We start from the raw sequence: 26,493 nt of genomic DNA on the forward strand, positions 1-26,493 counted from the left end.
CCAAAGACGGTAAACTGCTTAACATGGCCCTGCCACCCACTTATGGTCTGCCGTCTCACACACACTTTCCCAACATACACCGTTGATTCGTAAAACAGTGCACATATAAATATTATATAGGGGCCGTAATTGTCGAATTGTATTTTTTATCATCCATCCAATCATTGCACCATGTATAAGGTACCATCATCTCTACATGTACGTAATACTGACTTGTACGTAACCACACTGCTTACATTGCAAAATGTATGATAAAGATTGAACACTTTCCAGCCTGAATGCTTTTTTTACCTGCATTGAGCCTGGAAATCGAAACCAAACATGCCATTCTTTCAACAGGACAAACGGTTATTGTAAAATAGCCTTGACCGCTACGCATGAATTGCTCCAAGGACAGACATTGTACGAAATAAAAAAATAAAGCAAAGATAACTTGCACTATAGTTTAGCGCACCTTTTCCGCTAAGGTCATCTGCAACTGTTCAATACGCCGTACAGAGGAATTTCCCGTCGACAGTGTAACCATGGATTTTGCGGAAATTATGTATTATTAATTTATAGGGATTAAAAGGAGTAGTATACAGTGCTATATACATAATTATTAACATAGGGAGCCGTAAACTTTGTGCGTATGCACTGTACTGGGTTTTCTAACAGTACTCTTGCAGGCTTCGTTGCAGTGCCATCTCACCGGGATTCAGCCTAAATAAGTGACATCATTGTTGGTCGTTTGGTTCATATCGATCTCGAGCCCATTCAAACCTATAACTAGAGCACAACACTGAAATGGAACGCAACCCCTGCTCTGAAACAGGACACTGTGTTTAATCGTGTGCTTAAAGATTGGCTGTATTGTCCTTATACTTAACTTTTGAGCACTTCAGAGTTATACACTACCTTATTATATTAAAATAAATAACGGCCAGAGGCTCATACAACACTCGCCTGGCAGACAAACAGCGATAGTTGATGTACTGTCGAATGCCTTGCCAAAACAGCTCCTGCATTGTCGTGCAATTACAGCGGTCCTGCAGGAGTTTTTTTGTTTTTGTTTCAGAGGTTTCTTTGGGGGCACACAGAGGGAACGTGCCGTCGGTCTGACAACACTCGCTGGCACTGAATTCATTCGTAAAAAGCAAAAACATGAAACAAGGGGGTGTGTAGCTGTGTAAGGAGAGTGGCACCTACAAAACTGACAACAAGCCTTTGGGTGAACACCTGATGCAAGTCAATAACACGCATTAGCTCTGTGGACACAACCAACTACACTCTTCCATCTGTACATGTGGAACAAAATGCGCACCATCCAGTTTAGGTATAGTGTCTAGATTTGCATATACAACTATTGAAATGATAAGGAAATCCCTGCAATATCAGAAACTACATGCCACAGTTCAAAATGAAGGATTACTGGAAAAGAAACATTCTACCCATTGCTGCCCTTGCTTTACCTTTTTTTGATACTTTCATTAACATGGGGGTCATTACGACCCAGGTGCTAAGTACGCCAACTTTACCACCATGGTGTAAACTATGTTTACACCATGGTGGATGGCGGATTTACCGCCCCATTCCAAGGTGAGTGGGGCGGTAAATCCCCATTTCCCATTTTCCCTTCCCCATTCCCATTTTTGCCCCATAGGGCATAATGGGAGTGGGGAAGGCGCTAATTACGCCACCGTAAATTACGGTGGCGTACTTAGCATCATGGCGGGTTAGCGTCATGGATTTTAACGGCTGCTAAAAGCAGCCGTTAAAATCAGAATCAGGCGTTAAGGGTTAATGAGGCCCCATGTGCGTTGTTGCAGTTTGCAATGCAACTTGCATATTCATATAAGGGCTCCACATAAAAGATGTGTGGAAGCCACTGTGCGTTATACTCCCCCAACCGTTGCACTCTCTCCTATAAGGGGGTGTAACTCGCACCATGTGAATGGCCACCTGCATTCTATACGCCCATCCTGGAAGGAATTGTATGTGCCCAGTCTTGCTTTGACACCCTGTGGCCAACCTAGACTGCACTCTGTGTTCCGAGCCCCGTGTAGGCGCAACCTGCAGTACCTTCCACCTGGGCTTTGTATGTGCACTCTACCTTGTGTTCTTTAAACCAAACCTGGACAGTGCTATGTAGTGACCTGGGTTATGTGTGTTTGCCTAGCCTAGACTGAGATCAGTCTTGTTTAGCTTCTGGGAGTACATTTTATTTCATAGCAACAGTTGCACACTTATTTGCTTTTATGGGCTCTCAAAATTGGTAGATCAACCATGATCAGATTGCATGATTTGCCCAGGATTACACACTTTAAGTAGCAAAAGCAGGATTTTGGCCCAGGTGGACATGTAAGAACGTGACCACATATGTTCACAGATATACTTCATGTCAGTATGCGCTAATGGTTTGGAGGCAAACGGGTAAATGATTGGTTTTCTAGCAAAGCACATAATACAATAATTTGACAGTATATTCATTGTTGTATAGAAACAGGTGAAGCAAAACAATGTGATTATGCATTTATTTTGGGCATGCTGGATAGAGATTTTCCCGTGTAAAGTAAGAGAATTCTGTAGTGTAGTATATGAATGGGCACTGTATTATTAATATGTAGCAACAGTATACGGTGCGCACACTCCTTTAATAGCATTGGTGAAGTGTAATATTTCACGTGTGGGCGGTAAGGACACTGGGGCCTGTAATGAAGTCAACTGTACATTAAAAAGCTTTTGTCTGGAAAGGGCACCTTTGAGCATGTGACCACATTTAATTCCACCCACCCTAAGCTCCACCTCCATAACCCGCCCACCTAGGGCCCTTTGTCACATGCTTCACACTGAGCCCTTGGCCTTTAATCTGCCACTGATAACGGCTACTTAAATGTATTGGTATTCCTCTTCGTTTGCAGATACCTTCTACCTTACTGCCCGTGTTAAGCCTTCCACATGCCAGCAGACGGATTTTGGAACAAACACTGCAAGATTACCATAAGCGGTGTGTTTTTGGTCATCGTTATCTGGGACAATTGCTATGGCCCTATATGTCCATTTGTGTTTCCGGCAATAAGGAGCAACATGCAATCATTCATCATGTAAGAGACGACAGAAACAAGAACTTTCACCTTTCCAAATCCATACAAAACGTGTGTTCCGTCACACAAACCACCAAGGAACATCAATCACTTATTTTGCTTATTTGCCAGATGACAAAAGGACACAAAAGCACAGGCAACATTATGCGCTCGAAGTTACCCGCAAAAAGGAAAAATCGGTCGTGTCATTCAGCTTACACTTTCTTGTGAACATTCTTTAAAAAATAAAACTACTCGCAACATTACACAGTGTTATTGATGAATTATTGAAATATTCACTTAACAACTACTATTTATGACAAGACAGAGAGCATATGCTCTGTGTTAGCATGTCTGTTTTATCTTGTGTTTATCTTCCTGTTTTGCGGACCTGGGTCATGACATGGCACGTTGGGCAACGCTGCCCACGAACGTAATAAAATAGCAGGAGCAAATTGTTGGGAGCAAGTAATGTCCGCTTTGGGGGCCAGTGTTTTCATATATTGCTGACCCCTCACTTAAAGTTAGCACAATCGATGCACTCATAACATTAGCACAAGATGGTCGCGCCGAGCACGTTCTTTTCATATCTGAAAAAGTGCAGAAAAGTAAGGTAAGATTGAGATGGCCAACTGTCCTGGATATTGCAGAATGTATCCGCATTGATGGTGTTGTCCTGCGATTTGCAGGCGCCCTCTGCGGGCCGCTAAAGATCCCGAATTTTCCTTGACCCCCCTGCCTCATTAAAGCCATTTGTGCCCTGAGCTCACACTGTTGAGTGGTAGTTGAAGGCCAGGGCAGAAACGTGCAAGTGCAGCTCTCTGAGGATGTGCAGCATTTTAAGATGTTGCTCATTGTAAACAGACCATTACAATGGCAGCAGTTGGACATCAATAGGGGCCAGGTTGGGATATTAGCAGGGACTTTTGTCCCTTAACAAATGTGAACTCGGAGGGATTACAAGTGGCAGTGCAGCATACTGTGTTCCATATAAGATTATAATTTTGAAAGTGAAGTGAAAATGATTTGGCTCATAGTAGTGTGCCTAGTAGTACTGTGCCCATCCATGCAGGATGGGGGAGAAAATACTAAATGCATACTCATGTTGCTCAACATAGTTCTATGCCCAATTATGTAGTGTAAGGTTAGTTCATTGTTAGATGCTCCTTTTTGTGATGTGTTTTTTCCAAGGCATTTTCTAAGAACAAAGCCTTAGTAAATATGTATGTGTACTAAACCTTAAAATATATGGGGCCAACTGCTTACATTACCCACATCATAAATGTGTGATGCTTTGCAAATCCTTGAATCTCTCAATATCTTATTTGACTCCCTAACCAAAGTGTCTGATCTAGAGGAAAACATTTTAATCTGACATTGGCCCTCATTACGACCCTGGCGGAGAACCATGGTGCAATTTGCACCATGGTCCATGGCGCTAAGCTGCCAACTCCGCCATGGTGGTTGGCGGACTTACCGCCCCATTCCGACCTTGGCGGGGCGGTAAGTCCCCAATCCCCATTTACCCTTCCCCATTCCCATTTTTGCCCCATAGGGTATAATGGGAGTGGGGAAGGCGTTAATTACGCCACCGTAAATTACGGTGGCGTAATTAACAACAAGTCCCGTAGCGCCATGGATTTTTCTGCCTGCAAAAAGCAGGCGGAAAAATCACCATGGCGCTACGGGAACTCGTACTCAGGCGGAAAGGGGCGCCATGGTTTACGCCGGCGTAAACCCCTTTCCGCCAGGGTCGTAATGAGGGCCATTGTCATGTAACTCCCTAATGTAGAAGAAGGGGACCGAATTATACCAGATGGAACTACACACATTGCAGCTCACTTCTGCTGCACTTCCAAGTCTAAATTGTCCTGCAGAACCATTCTGTAAAGGTGACCACCCTAGGTAGGATGCATATGAAAAAGGGTTATGATCGAGCAACGTATGGTTATGACAACTTATTTAAATGAACGGTACAATAAAAATGCACTCTGTACTCATAGTTGTGGAATCCATACACCAGTGGCCTCCAGCCATGCAACCAAGCATCTAGGTCCTGGCCACAATCACTGCAATGTAACACAGCCATGCATGCAAACATCTGCCCAGTTACCACAACCCACAAACATAACATATGCACCAGCGGTCCTACCCACTTCAATTCACATACTATTATAGTACTTCCAACCAAAGCACACAATCTTCAGAACATAGCTTCTCCAGCCAAGACTGCATTAAGTGCTTGCAACCAATACATCATAATACAGTAAGCTACTCAGGAATCTGGCCAGTGGCCACAACCCAAACACATCCACCATCCACCCGAACCCTATCCACTTCTGTACAGACAGTATTCCAACACTTCACCCAGTGGACACACTCCAGGACTGTTTGCTGCATCACCTTGCGCCATACACCCAAAACTGTAGCATGTGCTCACAATTACCACATCATAACACATCCATGCTCACAAACCATACACACAAGCCAACAACCTGAAACCTACTTGCAACCGGTGGGCAGACTGTTGGGTGCATGGCCTCCGGCCATGCATCCAAAGTGCTAAGGGCTTACCACACACAACACAGCATAATACACCCTATACAAATATCCTCATATCATCTGCAACCCACTCCCCTTCCCCTATTAAGCCTGCCTGCAGTCACCACAGAAGGTACTCGCCTGAGGGGCTACCCGCTAACTGCCTTTGTATTTGCGGACACCGTGCGCACATCACTGTCGTCTTCCACCTACACAACTACAACATATGACCAATTGTTCACTCCCCCACTCTTTCCAGCCCCTCTTCCCACCACCAGATGGCGCAAAGCAGGTTTTCGAGCCCATTTCGCCTCTGCACTATCCTCCGGTACAACATGGCGGGCATTTCTGAAAATTATGACGCACATCACTCTTCCCTCCAGCCAATGAGCGGGCGTGTCTGGTGTCCGCGGACATCACGCCGCACTCTGGGACAATCAGAGTTATGACCGCAGAGCAAACAGGGAAATGGGACCGCGGAGCGGAGCCAGATATCACTAATTTTGTGTGACCTACATTTTACCTGTTTTTTAAAAAAAGTACTGGATGGATTTTCAACAAATTTACAAAAGCACGCTTTCGGGACCAAGCTGCTGCTACTGCTGCAAATTTGGTGAAAATCCTTCCAGCGGTTTGTTCTGTATACATGCACGCGCAAAGTTTTTCTCCATTTAATCTATGGGGGAAATAAATGTGGGACTCCCCCTATAACTTTACCCCCCTGCACGAAACCTCACCAAAAATGGCAAATAGAGTGGCCCATATACTTTTTTTGCAAAGTTTGATGAGGGTTCATCCAGGGGTAGCAAAGTTTTAAAGCTTCCAAAAAGTGGTCTTCCTATGGGTTGAGCAACTTAACCATAACTACACGGCTGCTACCGTGGGCCGTGTTAGATATATATATATATATATATATATATATCACATGCACATACAGGTGCAACCTTCTGGCTATCAGGCACGCTTGTATTATGGTTAACTGCTTAGTATTCTATTCAAGCATGTGAATCAATTAAAGTTCCAATGCTGGAGAAGTCTTAGTTACTTAGCTGTAACTGTATTTCTCCAGTATTGGTATCTTCCATAGATTCCCATGCACTCGTCTCCCCTCCGCCCCCTTGCCCTGGGGAGAGGTTGCTCCTTCTCCAGTCAGTTATCAGCTGATAGCCTTCATGGTTCAAAATCTGAAGATGCCTGACTGGGGTGGAGCCTAAGCCCTGCCGCTCGTTGGCTAAGATCATTAAGGACCTAAAGAGGTGGAGGGACTGCACAAGTGGAGGGCTACATGGGCCCTATAAGTGTAGCCCTTTTCCTAAGGAAAGGTTTTTATGTTGTTGTTATTATTAAATTACAGAGGATTCAGTCTGACAGGGAATATTCAAGCATGTGAATCTATGAAAGATGCCAATTCTGGAGAAATACAGTTCCAGGTAAGTAACTAAGACGACTTTGTCGCCCTCAATATCGGTCATAGACTGCTCTGTCAAATTCCTGGCCAGAGCGATCTCAAATCACTCCCCACTCCTTAATGAGCTCAAAAGTGGGCATGCAAAGCCCACTGCAATGTGGCGCCTTAATGGGCGTTACTTAGGTGAGCCAGAAGTCATAGAGGGATTGTCTCACAGGACTGAGTATTTTAAGATAAACGAAGGGACAGTCAACTGTCCGGTCACCCTGTGGAGGACTACAAAGCGTTACTCAGAGGGCAGGCACTTTCCCTGATGTCGGCGAAACTGAAGCAGCGCACCCAAGCAGTGGAAGAGGCAGAGTTAGCATCCATTCAGGCTAAGGCAAAATGTCTCGCTTCTGGGTCCCGGGCTTCACAAGAAGCTTTCAATACCGCACAGGAATCGTTACGCTGCGTGGCCCTGGATAAAGGATATGGGTTGTTTGACCTAAAAACTTGACCTACTGCCCATTTGACCTAATTTCTTTTTACCTACTGCAGTGGGATACCTGCTGCAACCCCCTACCCCCAATGAGGGGGGAGACCCCCCGTACATCCCTGACTTCCCCCACCTCAACCTATTCCCTAACCCTTCAACTATTTTTGTATTGAAGTGTACCATTTGACCTACCGAATTAGGTCAAATGGGAGTAGGTAAAATTGGCATTAGGTCAAATTGGACAATACCTGGATAACGCCATGTCCGCCCACTTGGCTATGCAGAGACCGATTCATGAATCGGGGGTCAAAGCAGGGAAAATGTTAGGCTGGTTGGAATGGCGTAACAAGAGGAACAGGTATGCAAGGGCTATACAGGATGCTTAGGGCGGGATGCTGGTGGAGGACGCAGATATTGGGTATTAGCATAATTGACCTAAAAACATTTGACCTAAAATATTTGGTCAATTTTTTTGACCTTTTTTCTGTCAAATGTAATTAAATATATATATGGGGTGGTTAAGGGTATAGATTAGGTTGAGGGGGAGTTGGGGGTTGGGTGGTTGAGGGGATTCTCCCCCCAAATGTGATTAGGTCAAATGTTTTAGGTCAAATAGACCCAAACCGGATATGGCAGAGACACTCGCTGCTTTTTATGAGGCACTGTTCCATCCCTGTGGGACGTTTCCTTGATGGATGGGCTGGGCACCTTTGATTCTGTGGTTCGCCCCTGCTCGCAGCTCAGCAGTCACTGGGGCTGGAATCAGACCTTACTGAAAAGATTGCTGCAGCGATCTCGCAGTTGCAGTCCGGTAAAACCCAGGGGCCCAATAGATTCCTGGTTTAGTTGTGGAAGACGCTGGGCTTATTGGACCCATGTATCGCCTTTTTGCACAGTTTTTGCACAAACCAAGCATGACGGACACCTCTACCAACCTTAGGAGAGCTTGCATAGTGGTCCTTCCCAAACCGGGAAACCCACCCGAGCACTGCGCCTCTTATAGGCCTAAATCACTGATTAATGGAGAGGCCAAAGTATTGGCACGAGTCCTGGCCAACCGTATAGTTGGGGCAATAGGCTCTCTCATCCATCTGGACCAATGTGGGTTCATGCCTTCTAGATCCACACGCATGAATCCCTGCAGAGTGCATTTCGCCATAAGCAAAGCCTCTCTGTTGCCAGATCAGTTCGTACGTCTAGCTGTGAATTTTGAGAAAGCTTTTGATTCTGTCAGTTGAGCTTCACTCTGGGAGATTATGGGCCATGTGGCGATCGGGGAGAACTTCTTGACTTGGGTCCGCCTGCTCTGTAACTCCCCCGAAGCGATTGTGAGAGTCAATGGATTATCCTCCAGGATCTTTCCCCGGGTGCGTGGGATGAGACCGGGCTGTTCCCTCTCCCCTGCAGATTTGCTCTGGCGATAGAGCCACTCGTGATCAAACTCGGGACCGATCCAGACTGCGTGGGATTCAAATGGCCTTGGTGGGGGGGTGGCGTGAGGGGGGAGAGAATTGGTTCTAGCTTTACGCTGATGACCTTTTGATCTACATGAGCAACCCTGCAGTCTCCTGTCACACAGTGACTAGAACACTAACGGAATAGCAAGGGTTTAGCGGGCTCAAAGAAAACTGTCAAAAGTATGTTCTTTTTTCATTACAGGCAGGGGCCCCGGCAATCCCAAGGGACTGCCCTTATCCAATCTCGATCTCTGGTTTTAAATATTTGGGCATTCACGTGAGTCTGTGCCCCTCAGATTTCTTCCGGCTTAATCTTCACCCACTGGTGGGCAAATTTGCTCTAGACACTTTAGATTGGCAAGCTCTCCCGTTAACTTTACTGGAAAAGGCAGCTCTCTTTATAATGTTGACACATCCCAAAGCAGTTTTCACTGCGATTGATGGTTCCCTTCGTGGGTTATTGTGTAAGTGGGAGTAAACCAGCCATGCATTGCTCTCAAGACGCTGCAGCGCTCAGTATGGGATAGTGGAATAGGCCTGCCCAACCTTCAGCGATACTGCTGGTCTGCACAACTCGGGCGGTGAATGACTGGTTGCATGGATGGCCCAGGCTTCCTCACATTGGGATAGAAAGGGGATTGATGAGGGGTATACCACCCAGACAATTGCTATACGGTGGCGGGAAAGGAAAAACAGCCCTGCCACTGATGCTGCCCCATACCCGACAGGCATGGTCCGATGCACACCAACACATAGGCTGAGGGGTAGACCGACCCTTGACCAACCCCTCTGGAACAAATCGCACCAACTTGAACTACTCAGAATGGGGCACTTCAAAAGCGGTGAGGAATCTGGGGTGCAGGTCCTAGCTGATGTGGTACAGGAGGGATGGCTTATCCCATTCTGGAAGATGCAAGACATGCATGGTCTACCGGGAGGTAGCAGTACAGGCATTGGCAACGCCATGGGATCTTAGTTCCCCTCTGGAAGTGATTCCGAAATGCTCACCTCTAGAAGCTAATCTCTTCCCTGAATGCATTGTTAGTAAGGTAACCACTAGTCTATATCAAGTGCTAACTGCGTTCGGGACCAAGGAGTTGACCCGGCTCGGGAATAGGTGGAAGCGGGATGTTGGGCCACTGGATCCTGAGGAATGGGTAGAGGCTCTCATGTTACCACAGGATGTCGGTATATCTGCCAGACTCTGCTTTATTCAATACAAAATACGATATCGGGTGTATTACTTACGAACAGCATTGGTTCACTGGGGTATAGCAGATAGTGATATCTGTCTGAGATATGGGGGGCACCTTCCACATGCTATGGGAATGCAAGCAAATTCAAGTTTTCTGGGAGAAATGTATGCGCAGGCTGACCATGCTACTGGGCTCTCTGGTTCCCTGTGTGCTGAAGCTTCAGAATCCAATAGCGTGCTGCACCAGGGCGACACATGCCCTTCTTTGGAGTGCCACGCCATGGGCAATCCCCACCTCCCCCCAAAACTCCCTTTCCAGGGATCTGTGTGTGAGCGAGTTCTCTGCAAACCTGATTACTAGACCTACCAGAATCATCACTGATTGATAACCCATGCACTGTCTGTGTGTACAGGGAACCAGAGTGGGCCCCTCTTTCCTGAACTGTTGCTACATAGGACTGTTCAGATATATATAGCAACTTAACCATAACTACACAGCCACTACCGTATAATATATGTATATATGTATATATATATATATATATATATATATATATATATATATATATATAGAGAGAGAGAGAGAGAGAGAGACACTCTTAAGGTATTCCATTTTATTCCCAAACCACCTCCTGTATCACCCTCTCCCCAGCACTATCGGAAATGTTGTCAGGCCTAGTACGTGCGTTGCTTGTTTTGTTTCTGCACCCCTCTCCTTTTGTTAATCTCCGGCTCTACCAGAAATGTCATCAGGCCTAGTACGGTAGTCGCCTGTCTGTTTCCATTTCGTTCCCACTCTCCCCCTCCCTTCCTTATCTATGTCTTAGCTCTTGCACTATCTGAAATGCCGCCAGGCTGAGTATGATAGTTAATTTCACATTCTTATTGTTCATGACCTGTAAGAATGTCATTGTATTTTGCCTTCTGACCTCCCTCCCTTCCCTTGAAGTGCTTTGAAATACATTGTGTATAGGCGCTGTATAAATAAACAATCATATATCATATCATTGTTACCTTTGTTTATAAACACTTGTCACAACGTGCCCTTATGGCACCATCATAACACAAGTCTTGCTCTCCCCTTCCGCAGGGGTTATCAATGTTCACAGTACGGACGACGTTATAACTACCAGCATTAGCAGCCCCAGCCATCAAGCTCCCAATCCAACATCCAACCTTCAGATTCTCTGGTTTTCTGAGTGCTTCTCACATTCTACCCCTTGGCACAATGGATTCATAAACAGTTAACATTCTAATATGCCGTATGTTCTAATATATTTTAATCCATCTTTCAACAATAAATAAACCTACATATAACACTTCCCAGCTAGGTTTGCGTTTTATAAATCCTATGTATTAATCTGTTTGAATTTCAGTAGCAATATGTATTAATGGTAATAACACTTTCCAATGTAGGCGTCTCCATTCGTCCTTTCTTGCCATTTCTATGAGCAGGTCTTATTATGGAGTAAGTTACAGGATGCAACACAGATTTGTGGTTAGGGAGGAACAGAATTCTTACCCTTGTGATATCTTGCTTGTGTGGGATGCATGAGAAATATTACATTTCATGCAGTAAATGTTTGTTTTTGTTTTAATCTCATTTAGTCCACCAAAATCAAGAAAGGAAGCAAAGGGGATGCGTCAGAACTTAAACCAACGCTGATGGCAGCTGTTCCAGTAAGTGTGTGCATCTGAACTTTATGGAGTTAATTTTCATGACACTTAAACCTGCATGCTTAGTTACTGTAAATTACAGCTGGAAGGGGTTTTAAGCAGTGTTCCTGTCTGCAAATAATGCAGCTACAATAATTTCCTGGTATAAACATTTACACAGCAGTGTAGACCTCTTCCAGCTGTGAATGGCCTGCACCTAGACTTCTCTAACCAGGTCTCTTTAGTTAAACGTAGCCAATATAACTCAATTTACAAAAGGAAATATTGCTTTTAATTTTTTTATTGTCCATGACTTATGAAATATTCCTGTTGCAGATAGAGGCTTTATTTTACGGTGAAAGTGAGTTCAGTGTTACTGGGTGAAATTGCAAGTAGATTAGTTTTCCCCTTCTGAGCCAACATTCCCAGCTTTGTGTCTTTTTAGAGGCATTGGAAGGTAGAATCTTCCATCAGAATCAACAAGATACTCTTCCGTCCCTTTCCTCCATACTGCATGGCTTCCCTCACTAAGGACGGGAGACAGATCCTTTTTCACCAGAAAAAACCTTCTTCCTCTTTAAATTTAGAGGCGTGTGGGGGCGCGGCCCTGGGAGCATGCGCTCCCCTGTCTCCGCCCACCGGCACCACTTCCCAGTCCTCTTTTCCGCGTCGACGGGAACCAGACAATTTCACCAGTGCTCCTGGCTTTGGCTTTGGCCTTGTAATACCACACGCTCTTCCCTGCATTCTGTCTTCTGTTTTTATTCAATCAGGTACTTGGTCCTCTGGCGCCACGCTCCTCCCCGGCGCATGTCGACGTCAGTGGGCTTCAGCAGGTGTCCAGCCTCTACGTCCGACCCCCATGCCCTTCGCTTCCGCTGCCTTGGCCCCGACCATGGCTGGGAGGGTTGTTCCGCGTGCGACGCGCTTAGACCGAGTGCTCTGAAGAAAAGGTTAGCTCGATGGAGGCAGCTCTTCGAAAAGTCGCATCCAGAGGACTTCGTCAGACACAAGTCAAAGCCAAGGTAGGGCCGCTTTGTTCCATCGCACCGCGCAATGGTGACTCCTTCCCAGGAAAACACCCGAGTGGGAGGAACCTTTCTGGTTCTCGCACCAGCACAGGTACCAAGGCTATTACAGCTACCGGCTGCAAGGCTGAGGGATTATTAGATCCTTCCGGGGACAGTGCTGAGGGACCACACAGTTCTTTTACCGGGTCTACACCCGTGGGACACTGCCCTAGCAGCGGCCAATTGTCCGAGGGAGCACCTGTACGCAGCACTAGCGGCGATGCGGCTGAGGGCAACACGCCTTCCAGGCCACCTCCTGAGGTACAGGGTAGGTCTCCTGCTCCACCGCCAAGAGTCCTGGAGGAGGCCGGTCCCCGGGGAGTCAAGCACCACGACTTTGGCACGTGACATGCAGCTCGACAAGAGCAGGAGGGAGAAAGAGTTTCAAAGTGGGACTGGTCTCAACCAGGTACATGGCCTACAGCTTATCCATCAGCATCGCAGGGCAGATTTACACCACGACCGGCTAGACAAAGTATGCACCGGCCCCAGCAGCTGCCCGCTAACTCGCCAAGACCACCTGCCACCCTACCGGCCTGTGAGGACCGTTTTTTTGAAAGGTTCCTCACACTCATGAGATCTCCTCAGATGGCGTCCATCCTTCGGGATTTCATCAGGGACATGCTCCCTCCGGCCCCTCCGCCTGCGCCTATAGTCATTCCTCCTATGACTTCAGCGCTGCAGGCCTCTGTGGATCCCTTTCTGCACTTGACGCCCCCTTTGATTCCAGCTCTCCTGCCTCCCACGGTTCAGGCAGTTCCACACCAGCCTCTGCAGCAGCCACCGGCTCTGATTCCAACACCGCAGCCCTTGGCGCCCAGCACTCCTGCTCCGATCCAGCCAGACACCCTGGTGGACACGGACGAGGAGAAGGACCCCAACACGCTGCCTTCAGCTAAGGCTTTCCATGAACAGCTTGCAGGTTTGGCAGAGTATTTGGGGCTTCCTCAACCCGAAGTCGAACAACTGGAGGGCGGGGGTCCTGGCTGAGGTCCTCGCTCTACGTCCAGCAGATAGAACGGGGATCCCGATGCAGAAGGACTTTGTTGCCTTGGCCAAAAATGCATGGCTTAAACCCCATTTGACCCAGCCTGTCAATCGGCGCCTCCATGTCAAGTTTAGGCAATTGGAGAGGGATCACTCTTCGGTGATCCCTGTGGCGTCACTCTACTCCAAGCCTCAGTAGTCCTCGGCTACCTCATCCTCTGCCCTTCTAGGCAAGGAGGGGAAGATCTTGAAGGCTTATGGAAAAAAGGTTTATTCCAACGCCTCACTGCACCTTCATCAATCCAACACAGATGCCATGCTGGCAGCCGTTAATCAGAGGATTTGGCTGGAAAGTGCCGACTTCCTTCCAGAACATCCGGTGCAGAGCCAGGCACATTTCAAGGTGGGGCTGGCAGAAGCTAAATTGGTGGTGCAGGACATCCTGGAGTCCACCGTGGCGCACATTGACACCTCAGGCTGTGCCATCTGCAGCGTCATGGACATGAGAAGGACTGCCTGGCTGCGGGCTACCAAGTTCAACCCGGACATCCAGGAACGCATATTGGACCTTTTATTAGAGGTTGTTGACCTCTTCCATTCCACCACGGACGAGGAGCTAAATAAAAAGAAAGAGTTATCAAACTGCAAAGTCTTTATCCTCTCGAAGGCCATGCCCAAGGCATACACCCAGTCACATCAACGCTCCGACAAGGGGCAGGCGTTTGGTGTAGCTTCCAAGAACGGCGGTCAAGGCAGCCAGACCGTTCTCTGAGTCGGCACCGGTGAAAACAGAAGGGGGGGAGTAAGGGCTTCTTTCAGTCCCCTTCCTCTGCATCAGCCTCCGAGGGAAAGCAGGCATGATGCGCCCCTTTGGGTCCACGTGTCTCCGGTGTGTTGCAGGCTTGCCCTTCACGCACAGTCTTGGCGTCAGAGGTTCGCAGACCCTGGATCCTATCCGTAGTGTCCACGGGGTACTGTCTACCGTTCCCTCCCTCCCTCGCTCCACTCCCACAGATTGGGACAACTGTTGGCGGAAGTTCGTTAGCTCATCGAGAGCCAGGCAGTGGAAGACGTTCAAACCTCCCAGCGAGGCTTGGGCTTCTACTCCAGAATTTAAGCTATACACAAGAAGAACCAGGCTAGCGTGAGAGTTGTGTTGGACCTCTCCGCCCTCAACCTCTCCCTCCCTCTTTAAAAATTCAAGATGGTTACGCCAGAACTTATTGCAGAGACACTGTGCAAGGGAGATTGGATGTGCTCCCTGGACCTGAAGGACACTTAGCTACAAGTGCCAATTTGGCAGCCTCATCAGTCCCTTCTACGGTTCAGGATCATGGGCTTCCATTTCTAATACAAGGTTCTACCCTTTGGCCTCAACTCAGCCCTCAGGGTATTTGCCAGAATTATGAATGCAGTGGCAGTCCTCCTCAGGGCCCAAGGCCACCATGTTTAACCGTACCTCGACCACTGGCTTGTCAGGGCGAGATCTCTGGAGGTGTTTCACCATACTTATGGGGCGCTAAGTTGGACAACCACAGTGTCCATGGAATCTTGTCCCCTCAGGAGCAGGAGGCTCATATCAACTGGCTGGAGCTGAAGGCTGTTGGGCTTGCTCTCAAAGCTTTTCTTCCGCTTTTTTGTGGCAAGGTGGCCCTCATTCAGACAAACAACTCCGCCAGCATGTATTGCATCAACAAGCAGGGAGGCACCAGGTCCCCCTCCGCTGTGCAATCTACCGATCAGCGTGTGCGAATGGGCCCTGGAGAACAACATCTACCTGAGTACAATCCACCTCCCGGGGGAGTCCAACCTAATGGCGGACAGGCCCTGCAGACTGCGAGCGGACAATTACAAATGGAAATTGAATGATCAGGTCCTGCTCTGGATCTTCAACACGTGGGGGCACTCCCAGGCGGATTTCTTTGCCACCAGATCCAACAAGAAGTGTCCACAGTTCGTATCCTGGCAGGGACAGGGTCCCCGGCTCCCTGAACAACGTGCTCCAGATTCAATGAAACGGCATGACCGCATATGCATTTCCCCCCAATCCCCTGGTCCACAGGGTGATCTGCAGGATAAGAGAATCGTGTCACCTCTGCATCATTCTGATAGCTCAGTGGTGGCCGGCGAGACCCTGGTTATCGGAGCTCCTTAGCCTCTCGGACAGACCGCCCATCCACCTACCGCTGGGGCCAGCTCACCTCCTCTCGCAGCAGGGGGGCAGGGTCATCCACCATGCTCCACAGAACTTAGCCCTTGCAGCGTGGTTCCTGAGCAGGTCACACTGAAGCATCTGAGCCTGTCACAGGCTAACCTGGACATCTTTCAGGGCGCTAGGAGCAAGGCTACTAGGAGCCCGTACAGGAGTAAATGGACTAGGTTCTTTCATTGGGCGGACTGTAAGGAGATGAACCCCCCCCCCTCTTGCACATTGGATAATGTGCTTTCCTCCTCAGCACACCTCGCACACTCGGGGGTGCAAATAGACATGTGCCGCACCTACATGACAGCCATAGGTGCCTACAGGAACTCTGAGGAGGAGCTCTTCTCCTCCTACTATCCGGTGGTTAAACGACATCTGGCGGGCCTCACCAGGCTCTACCCACCCATCATGAAACCACACACTGTGTTGGACCTCAATGTTGTGTTGGGCGCCCTGGCGCACAAGCCATTCGAGCCAATTGCGTCCACGGACATCAGACTGGTCACCATTAAAACAGCCCTGTTGATGGGGCTTAGGTCTGCGCGTAGGGTCAGTGTCGTCAGAACCCTACACTACTTTTCACAAAGACAGGTGGTCCTGAGAGCGCACCCTGCATTCCTGCCTAAAGTAGTCTCTTCTTTTCATGTAAATGAAGAGATAGTGTTACCTATCTTCTTTGGAGATCCTAAGGAGGATGTGCAAAGGCCTTTCACTGTCTGGATATCAGACGCGCTCTGAAATTCTACCTCCACAGGACCAAGAGTTTCCGTAAGTCGGGATCTATTTGTCATCTTCGGTGGGTCATGTCCCAGTTATCAGGAATCCAAGGCCTCTATAGCTAGGGGGATGGTTGCTGCCATCAAGGAGGCCTATGAGGGGCAGCGCAAACCAGTTTCAGCAAACATGCATGCCCACGCTGTCAGAGCCGAGGCCACAGCGGTCGAATTCCAGAGACAGGTTCTGTGGCAGGTCATTAGCAGGGCGGCCACCTGGGCCCCCCTTCGGCTATCTGCAAGCACTACTGTTTGAACGCCGGCTCTAAGTCAGATTTGGCTTTCGGACAGGCAGTTTTAAAGAGCTTTTTGTTTTTTTAGGAAGGGTCACTTCTACACCCTGGGGGCTACATTCAGTTGTAATAGCTAATGCAGTATGGAGGAAAGGGGACTGGATTTAGGAGTAATTAAAAGTTACTCACCGTAGTGACTAACATACTCCTAGTCTATAGTCCCCTTTCCTCCTTACATCCCACCATCTTCCCCCTAATAATACTGGTGTCATTAGGCAATGTTAATATTGTCGACGCGTTGTTAGGCAGAATCCTATGCAGTACCCTTTGGGGACACCACACACAATTAAGACTACAGGTGACAATACAAATTCACCTTTGGTACAAGCCTGTACTACACAGTAAAGTGGTAGCGATGGCTGAGCAGCCAGACCTATCTCAAGAGTAAAGTGAGCAGTACCGATAGTTACACAAAGTACAGCAATTAGTATGGTTCAAACAAACACTGGCTCAAGGTTTCTGAGTAAAAGAATATACCTGTATTTACACATCAGTTATAAAACATTTCGCTATTATCAAGCAGTTGAAAAATCACAATCTTAATACACTACACCACACCCAATAGATTCTGGACAAGTTAAGCTCAAAATGAAGTGTGAGCAAAATGGCACTCCAGTAGTTAAAAAGGGAGGGAAAGACAAAGTTAGACAAAAGTTGAGCAGCACCAACAAATAAGTAAGCAGGGTAATCTAGAAAAAGTAACTAAGGTGAGGAAATCAAATCAAGAGGCCTGGGCCAAAGTCAATGGACCAGAGTCTATGCAGAGGATCACACAGTTCAGAGCAGTTCGCGGTTAAGTCTTTGCCAAGAGTTCGGAATGAAGTTGGTCGGACAAAAAGTTACTTTAAAGAATAGAGAAGGACAAGCCCTCGGATTGGCAAAAGCTTTCAAGCACTTTTACCACGGTCGGACATAACGAACGACCGGATTTGAACAGTACATTAAATGGAGAAGAAGGCTGTAGCTGAGGCAGACGTTCCTGGCAGGTCCTGCAGGCTCACGGTTCCTGAAGCGACTGTCGGACTGACACGTAGTAGGAGGAATGGAGGGTCCTGCACTGCCCTGGGAAGAAACCAGCAGCAGAGCAAAGCAACGAATAAAAGGTGCGCTCCTTAAAACCCAAGCAGGGTCCAATCCTCCTGGCTATCCGGTTCACTGTAGCTGTGCACAGGAAATTCGGCCAGAGGAGGGAGGCCTGGCTTGTAGTTTGGCGAACTGGTTGTTCCTACCAGCTGAAGGGGAGAGGATTCCTTGCAGATCTTCCCTGTCGTCGAAGTTTGAAGATTCGGACCCGCAGCAGGGCTTCACCGGTAGGTTCAGTTGTGGTAGAGGTCCTCTTCTGTCAGCTTCTCTTGGTTTCTCTCAATCCAGTGGCAACTCTGCCTTCCCAGTCCCAGAGACCTCCTTTTTATGCAGTTTACCCCCATTCACACAGCCTGGCTGTCAGTCACAGAGCAGGTTGGCTGTCCCACCAGGACAGTCACCACAGCCAATCATACCATAGTGCGGCATGGGTCTCCAAGGAGACCCTATGCAGGGAGTCTCAAACCCCTCCCTCACGTCCTATCCCGCTCAGACATTCTGTGTAGAAGCCCGCCAAAGGACAGCGAACAAAGGAACCACACCTGGTTTGGCACGCCGAGTAAATCACGAGAAAGATATTTACAAAAAGAAATGGCGAATAAACCCAGCCAGAACCGTATAAAGGTAAATATGGTCCAGCGGGTTTAAGTTCGAGGCTACCAAGATAGCCTAAAACAATACCAAGGCTATTTAAAATAACCACGGTAGAAAAAAATAGGGTAGTTACCACTGCCACCAGCCAAATCTTAATGAAAAGGGAACAAAATAATGTTCCATGAGAAACAGACAAAAAGGGATAACTATTAACCCTTTACAGAACTCTATGTAAGATAGTTTGTACTGGGTATGTGGATTTAAAAAGACTAATAAAGTCAATGTCAACTTTACATGTTCTGGGAGACAGTAGTCAGTCCCAGAAAATGGAGTTTAAAGCTGGAAGTCTGAAAAAGACAACCCTGTGTCACTGCACTAAAGGTGCTGTGTAACACACAGTAAAAAGAAAATGCCTATGGAGTAGGTGAGGCTCCACAGTCTATGAACACAAACATGTTAAACACACACAGCAAAACACATGCAAGAGTGGGGAAAAAAGGCTCACACTCTTACCAGGTGAAAAATAAAATCATAGAAATCCGGCAAGGCAAAGCTGCTGAGGGACTAGGTAAGGGAAATTAGCCATTTTGGAGAATTCCCCCTAACATGCGTCAATGGGGACTGAGGAGTGGTGCCGGTGAGTGGAGTCAGGGCAGCGCATGCTCCCAGGGCCGCGCCCCCACGTGCCTCTAAATTTAAAGGTGAAGGGTTTTTTTTCTGGTGAAAAAGGTTCAGTCTCCCGTCCCTAGCGAGGGACGCCCATGCAGTATGGAGGAAAGGGCCCTATACGGTGAGTAACTATTAATTTTTCATCCGCCAACATATTGGCGTATTTGCAAAGCTTTTGAACCAATGTCCTCTTACTTGATGGTCTGTGTGGGTTTTATGCACATTTTCTCAGAAATTGGTGTGCAGTAAAGTATCTTTTAATATTTGTGTTTTAGCAGTCCCACATAGTGGATGATAAATGATGCTTCTAGCTGAAAGTGCATGCATGATCTCACCCCTTCCATCTTTAGGCATTTCCTGAATCCGAGTAAAGTGGGTCCCAATGAAGCATCTTTGAAAGAAAATTCCAAACTTGTTTCTAAGAAAGGAGTAACCATGTCTTCTTCGGTAAACTAAACTGTTTTTGGGTTTCGGTGAAGGGGGGTTCCTCTTACCAGACTTTTACTGTAAATGATAGGAAAATCGGGTCAGTAAAGCGGAGGGTTTTGTAGGTGATGCAGGTAGCAAGGCATGACTATAGCCAGATGGGGACCTGCTTTAGGAAAGTCCCTTGTCATTTCTGGAGACTGTAAAGCCAATGGGGAGGATTCTCTCTTCCCATTAAAAATCTGTGACTGGGTTCTACAGATTCAGCTGGAGCACTGTAATCGATGTATGAATTTTGGCTGGAAAAGAAGATGCATAATGGCCACCGATATTTTTCTAATCTTTGTGGTGCTCTGATCTTCCAGAAAAGCTGTCAGAAGTGGCTCTCTGCGAAAGTGTATTGACTCTGGATGTGGCCACACAGCAGTGTAGAGCCCATGAATCTGAGTTGGAAGCATCCTCCGATTTGAGCGATGGTGTGACGCAGTGCTCATACACTTTAATGCACTCCCCGGTTTACTGGGATCCTTGACAAGATGGCAGATGGATAGAGGAGTCTACGCTTACTCTAGTCCACACGAGCATGCCTCATTTATCACTTTTCAAAGATCCAGAGGGCTGTTGGTGGGAGCTCAAATGTGAGAATGGATCCAACAACTGTTGCTGATAATTCGTCACTGGCTGGAGAAGTACGCAAGGGGCATTCCAGCTGTTTGTATTTGAGGTGGCAGCCTCTTAGTGCCTTTCCTGATGCCTGGAGGTCATAACACGGAGCCTGCCTGCTGTAGCTGTACGGTGGCTGCCTGAAGTGAAAGAAATATCCAGGTACCAGCTTAGCTCAGCATTTATGGTGAGGACCATAATGGCAAGGGATGTAAGTTTGTTTGTGAATACACTGGCCTGGGGCCCAAGGTTTGAGCTAGCAATGGCATCTGAGCTTTGCGGTCCACCCCAGGAGGTCCAGGAATGTCCTGGGGCTCTATGCTAAACCAGGGTTGCTTGGGTGTACCGCTTCTGGGCTGGGTGCACTGACTTGACTCCTGTTTGGCCCCCTCCTGGGTTTGTATATCACGGAGCAGATGCTTTGAGTGCTGCAGTGATCCAACCTGAAGCAAGTCCAGATTTCTTAAGTGGTTCTATCTTGAGCTCTTGGTGTCTTGTGTGACAAACATGCAGATTGCTTTGTATCGTTGTATATGGATTGTCTTTCGTATTTTTGATAAAACGCCTCAATGCCTACGGGCTTTCGGCGCTATATAAATGCATAAATAAATAAAATAAAATGAATAAGATAGTAACTTACCAATAAGAATAGTGGTGCCCTGAATCCTAGAAAGGCTGGCAACATTAAGGAGGTATTGCAGATGCTGGAATTAAACGGTGTGCAGTCCCAGACAAGGTTCATATAGCCTCTTCTGCTGATATGTGTAGGAGGAATAACATAAGGATTTTGTACAAATGCTAGATGAACTTGAAAAGGGATTGCACTCTTCTAGGTTTGTATGGCTATATCATTTGTGGTGCTAAAGCAAAAGGCCTTTGCTACAGGGAAAAATGTTGAGTATCTAAACACTAATCAGCATTAGTACATCCATGAAGAGAGCAAGATCATGATTAGTCAATTAGAGGAGCACCACCAACACTTATTTACAACCAAGAGTAACCAGAAAATGGATCACTGCGGAACAGCATTTGATTAAGAGTAACCCTGCTAAAGTCTGAGATTACTATCCTCATATCTGCGCACTCTATCTCCTTGAAAGAAATTCTTCAAGTAACGTACAACACCAACCTTATCTCGGATAGGGCGGATAGTGTATTCCATTTACCAATATTTGTGAAAGGTACAGTGAGCAAAAAGTGATGGCTGCGGACTCTCAAAGTGGGTTAAAAAAAACACAGAACAGGTTTTCCTGCCATGCTCTTTCTAGAGGGGGCACCTGCTACCTGCTAGATGTCCTCACAAGAATACATTTGTGTAAATACCAATGAAAATCTTCAAATCAACACTCGGAGGCAGGTAAAGCATGAATTTAATACTCAAACTGAAAGACCTCATAATGGTTACTTTGAGGCTGAAGGAGAATCTGGCTCATTACAGAAGGGCATCCCTTTATTAATTAGAATAGTTTTTTTTATAATGCCCTTAATACTGAAGAACATTCATTTGACTTTGAATGCCGGCCATTTAACAGTAGACAAGGCTGTGGCGGTCCCGAGCCTTGTGAAACTCCTAAATTGGAGAAGACACAATTTCTCATTAGGGAAGAATATTGGGAGGATGTCTGTATCCATATGCTGATAATGAGGGAGCACTTCTGTGGAAGGTGCTGGGCGAATCAGCAAAAGGACGAGCAGAACCTAGAAATTGTTTGTTTGGAGGGACCCACATGGACTTCCTCTCTGACTGGTATCCAATCTTTAGCTTGAGTGGGTTATTAGGGAGTTGTCTGGGTTAAGGAAGGGTACAGCGGAAGCCCGTCTGAGGGTTATTTGTGGGGATTTGAGTGAGAGTGCAGAGTTATTGTTACACCTAGTAAAATGCTCTTGTGTTGTAAGGGCAACGTGTGGGTGCGGGGGGTGTTCTCCAGCAAAGGTGCCTCTGAAAAGGTGTACTAAGCTTTCTACAGTTCAATCTGCCAGCAAAAACTTTCATAGTTGGGTATGGTTGGGGGGGTGTGGGGAATAGAGAGGCATAAGAGGAACGCAACCTGGAGATTTCAGGGTTGAGGGATGGTAGGTTTAAAGAGGAATGGATGAGCCTTTATGTATGAGTTCAGGATCACTTTGAATATAGACACAAGGGGGTTCTACATACAGTACTGTGAGAATGAAAGTTATTAGAATTGATTTCAGATATTCAGACTTTCACACACCCAAGAATACATCCATTTCAGTGGTAGATAGATTGGGGGATAAAATGGTTATCGGCCGTTCCAGATGGGGCAATCTGGGAACAAATATAGCAGGAGAATGGTCCAGGTAGGTATTCAACCAAACTGATTCTGAAAGCATCAACAAATAAAAAAGAAAAGGAATCAAGGCAACCAAAAGAATCCAGGAAAAGGGGTCGGGGGGGGGGGGGGGGTTCGCTACAACATAAAACAAAAGGGACATTGTCAAGTTTGTTTTGTTTAAATTTGTCAAATGTTCAATCCTAGGGTAAGGCAGTAAAAAAAAAAAGTCCAATGAGGCAAAGCATTTAAATCCAAGGGTGTATGCGACATCAACAGAATCTGCAGGTCTTCCATATTATCAGCATCTAAATAGTGTGTAAACAGGAACATTACCAGAAAGAAAAATGGCAACTTTTTATTTCAGGAAAAACGGCAACAAGGGTTTGGACAGAAAGAGGACTAGGCAGCAACAAAATCCAAAACACGTCAGGAACTGAAAATGACAAACTTGGCATAAAATGGGAATGAATAGGGCACACGGGCAATATAATAAAAACGCATTCACCTGCAAAGTACTGTCTATATTTGGTGAAAACCAAAAGAAACGGGTCCAGATTTAAAGAGCCTTTAGGCTATGCGTCAATTGAGAGTTATATCCCCAGGGTGTTTAAAGAAAATAATGGGAAGACACTTGGCTGGGCTTCAAGTCTTTCCAGCTAGGGTAAAATATGGGCTGAAGAAAGCCCAGTTGCTGAGGTTAACCTCTGTCGGGTCAGTTAGACCTTTTCTGGACTCTTAAGTGCAGGCTGGGCGTTTCATGAATGTACCCTGCTACCAGACATCTTTTCCACAGCGATGCTTCCCACCCTCATGACCTGCTGTTGTGCCTATTTTCATAGTGTTGGGCTTCATAGGCAGATTGATTGCCGTAGTATTTCTCTGGCTGGCACATATTGTAATGCTTTTCTCCCAGCCCATCCCAGGCAAATGCCTTCTCCCCCTTTTCCATACTAGCACTCCACTGCACCCAAAAAGAGGGATAAGCACGCAATTTACCCCCTCAAGATCCATCTACAGCCCTTCGACTGATAATCAGCTTTTTCACTGTAATCACCTGGGTATCCGTCCGTCTTTGCCTACACTCCTCTCCCCAAGATTGGGGGGACTCCATAGTATTTGCGTGTCAGTGTCAGTGGAGGGCAGGGGATGGCTGACAATTTAAGTGGGGGAAAGCAGCCTAAACCTCTGAAGCCCCACCAATGCATAATTCTCACCTTCATCTTTTCCTTTGGGGCTTGGATGCCCTGACGGAATCATGTCGTAGCAGAGGTGGGCCAGGAGAGCTGAGCTAAATAGACTATCAATTGTACAGGTGAAGACCACAGCATGGTTTGGAGGCAGGTATCCAAGGACTCCAGTTTCCTGGCTCCAGGCTCTTTCACTCTGCTGCTGTAATGCAGTTATGACGCAGTGCCATGACTCTGTCTCTCTTCCTTCTTTGGCCCACACAACTTTGTCTTAGACTGTGCCTGTAGGTGCTGTAGAAGTTACTGGGTTCTTGGCTTTCTTGGGGCTCTCGAGAAATCCGCTTTTCTGCTGAGAATGCACCTCTTAATCTCAACTCCCTTGTATTGAATCAACCAGGGCAGAGAGCCAAAAATCGGACTTAAGGGGAGACGTGCAAGCCATAGCTGCTTCCGTACTTGTGAGAATGGAGGTTGCTAATGCGATTGGACTGTGGTGCTAATTGAAGGCGGACCCATGAATAGCCTCAATGTGCAATGTTGAAACACTCCCTTAAGGAGTCAGGCAACACTGCAGAGACCTTGAGGCGAACTCTGCACTAATTCAGGGGTCTTTCTCATGCAAGCGAGATGAGGGGAGAGCTCATCAAAGGGATTTCTCTCGTAAATTCTTTCACCTCCAGGCAAAGAAACAGGGACTGTGTGTTGGGTAGATTTCCCTTTTTGCTGCTTTTTATCCTCACTTTGTTTGACTCTTACTCCTTTTCCTCAATTTGTTTCTTTGACTTTTTTTTATTAGAGCAAGTGAGCTTCTTTTTTTAAAACTTTATTTAAATACTTGATACAACACTTACCAAACTAAATGTACAATTTCATGTTCTGTTGTCTTTCAGGCACTTCATTTTTAAAAGGTGTACACATGAGGTCGTAGTACAGCACACTACCATTGAATTAGACCGCAGGTCATATTAACTCTGAGATCTCTCAATATTGTTATCACAAGTTAGTAAATCCGGTCCGTAATCATGCCAAATATCTTTACGACGGTCACTTCCTAGTATCCATGAAATATAGATGTCTTCCTTGCTATTTGCCTGTCTTAAATCATACAACCAATTATCCACCAAAGGTGGAATATGTGGTTTACCAACCCAAAGAGCTATTTTAGCAAGTAAAAACTGAAAATTAAGACATTCCTGTTTAACCGCCATTATACTGGTATAGTGTAAACATGCAAATGCAACGCCCTAAACGTAAAGGAAAATACAAACTGAGAGAATACCAAACACGTGTGTGGATTTCCATCATAACAATGGTATTGCCATGCTCCTTGAGGTCTCTGCCATTTTTTATTAGGCCTCAGGTCTGCTGCATCCAAGGGAACTTCTAAGGTGGTCGAGTATGTGGCTGACTGTAGGCAGTGAGAAAAAAGTAATCCTATTTGTTATTGTTTCAAAAATGAGGTTCCTGTCATTCTCTTTCACAAAGCTTTTCCCAGGCAAGTTGAGCACATGGAGAAATAACAAATTATGTATTTAGCATTAGTCAGATGGAAATGCAAAAGCTGCAAAATATGTTTTTTGGTGCAAACCAGACTTCAGTTTGAGGCGCTGACAAAATGCTGAATAAGGCTTTGAATCTACCGCCCCTTAGCAAGATCTTCTGACCCGGTTACGTTGCGGAGTGGCCAGTAGCAAAATTCCTACAAGAAATCATTTCTCTAAAGGAAAGCCTGTGTTACATGTTTTTCTATGAAGCTCTCCCTTTCCCAAGCAAGATGAATGTCCTGCAAACTAGCAGGTTCTGTACTCGGACGAACTAAATAATGGGGACAGCAACATGTGGCAATGTAATAGTTGCAAAGGTATGTTTTTTTGTGAGGAAGCTGCAAGGTCTGGGAATGATCTAGAGTGCCAAAACTTTTAGTGTCATGGGAAAGGATGTCAATGTGTCGATTATTTTTGCCACAAGTTGCTGATTCTGATTTCAATATTGCTAATTGCACAATTGGGTCATCTGCAGAGGGGAAGGGGAAGGGGAGTGGACTTGGAGATTTGGGGGGGGGGGGGTTCACATGTAATGTACTAACCAATGGCGTAGGGTAATGTATGTCGATCTTTAGGTTTGTAAATCGTGAGACCCAGTAGGAGAATAGGGGTTTGCATTTACCCAAATGTGGAAATATTGCAATTTTGTGGTATTTGTCAATAAAAACTATGGCCCGTTATGGGCAGGTCGAGAGATAGAGTCCCTTGCCTTTTGGTCGCATGGAACTGATTGATCTCCTGGCCATTAATTGCATGCAATAAAGAGCTTTCTTTCTGCAATCTGAACCCTTTGGTTTTGTTTCCTGGAATTACTTGGAGTCCAATATCAGTAGCCAAATATAACCCACAAAGGGTCCAGTAGGATAGTGATTCCAGTCATCAAAGGCAATGTTGAGCATGCATCAGTTCA

General features: G+C 46.5%; 1 protein-coding gene across 7 annotated transcripts in view; it reads left to right on the top strand.

Moving 5' to 3' along the window:
- ACSL3 (acyl-CoA synthetase long chain family member 3) overlaps positions 1-26,493 on the top strand; it is a 3,215,977-nt gene that overhangs the window by 1,507,859 nt on the left and 1,681,625 nt on the right. For all 7 annotated transcript variants that reach the window (XR_011276042.1, XM_069618147.1, XM_069618145.1 and 4 more), the window contains exon 8: positions 11,750-11,821. Coding sequence is in view for 6 of the 7 variants with exons in the window: in XM_069618147.1 (XP_069474248.1) it covers positions 11,750-11,821 (72 nt within the window). In the remaining variant the exon portion in view is untranslated. The remainder of the gene's footprint in view (positions 1-11,749; positions 11,822-26,493) is intronic.

The sequence above is a fragment of the Ambystoma mexicanum genome, chromosome 10 (genome assembly GCF_040938575.1).
Source record: "Ambystoma mexicanum isolate Mex_15411 chromosome 10, UKY_AmexF1_1, whole genome shotgun sequence".
NCBI lineage: Eukaryota > Metazoa > Chordata > Amphibia > Caudata > Ambystomatidae > Ambystoma > Ambystoma mexicanum.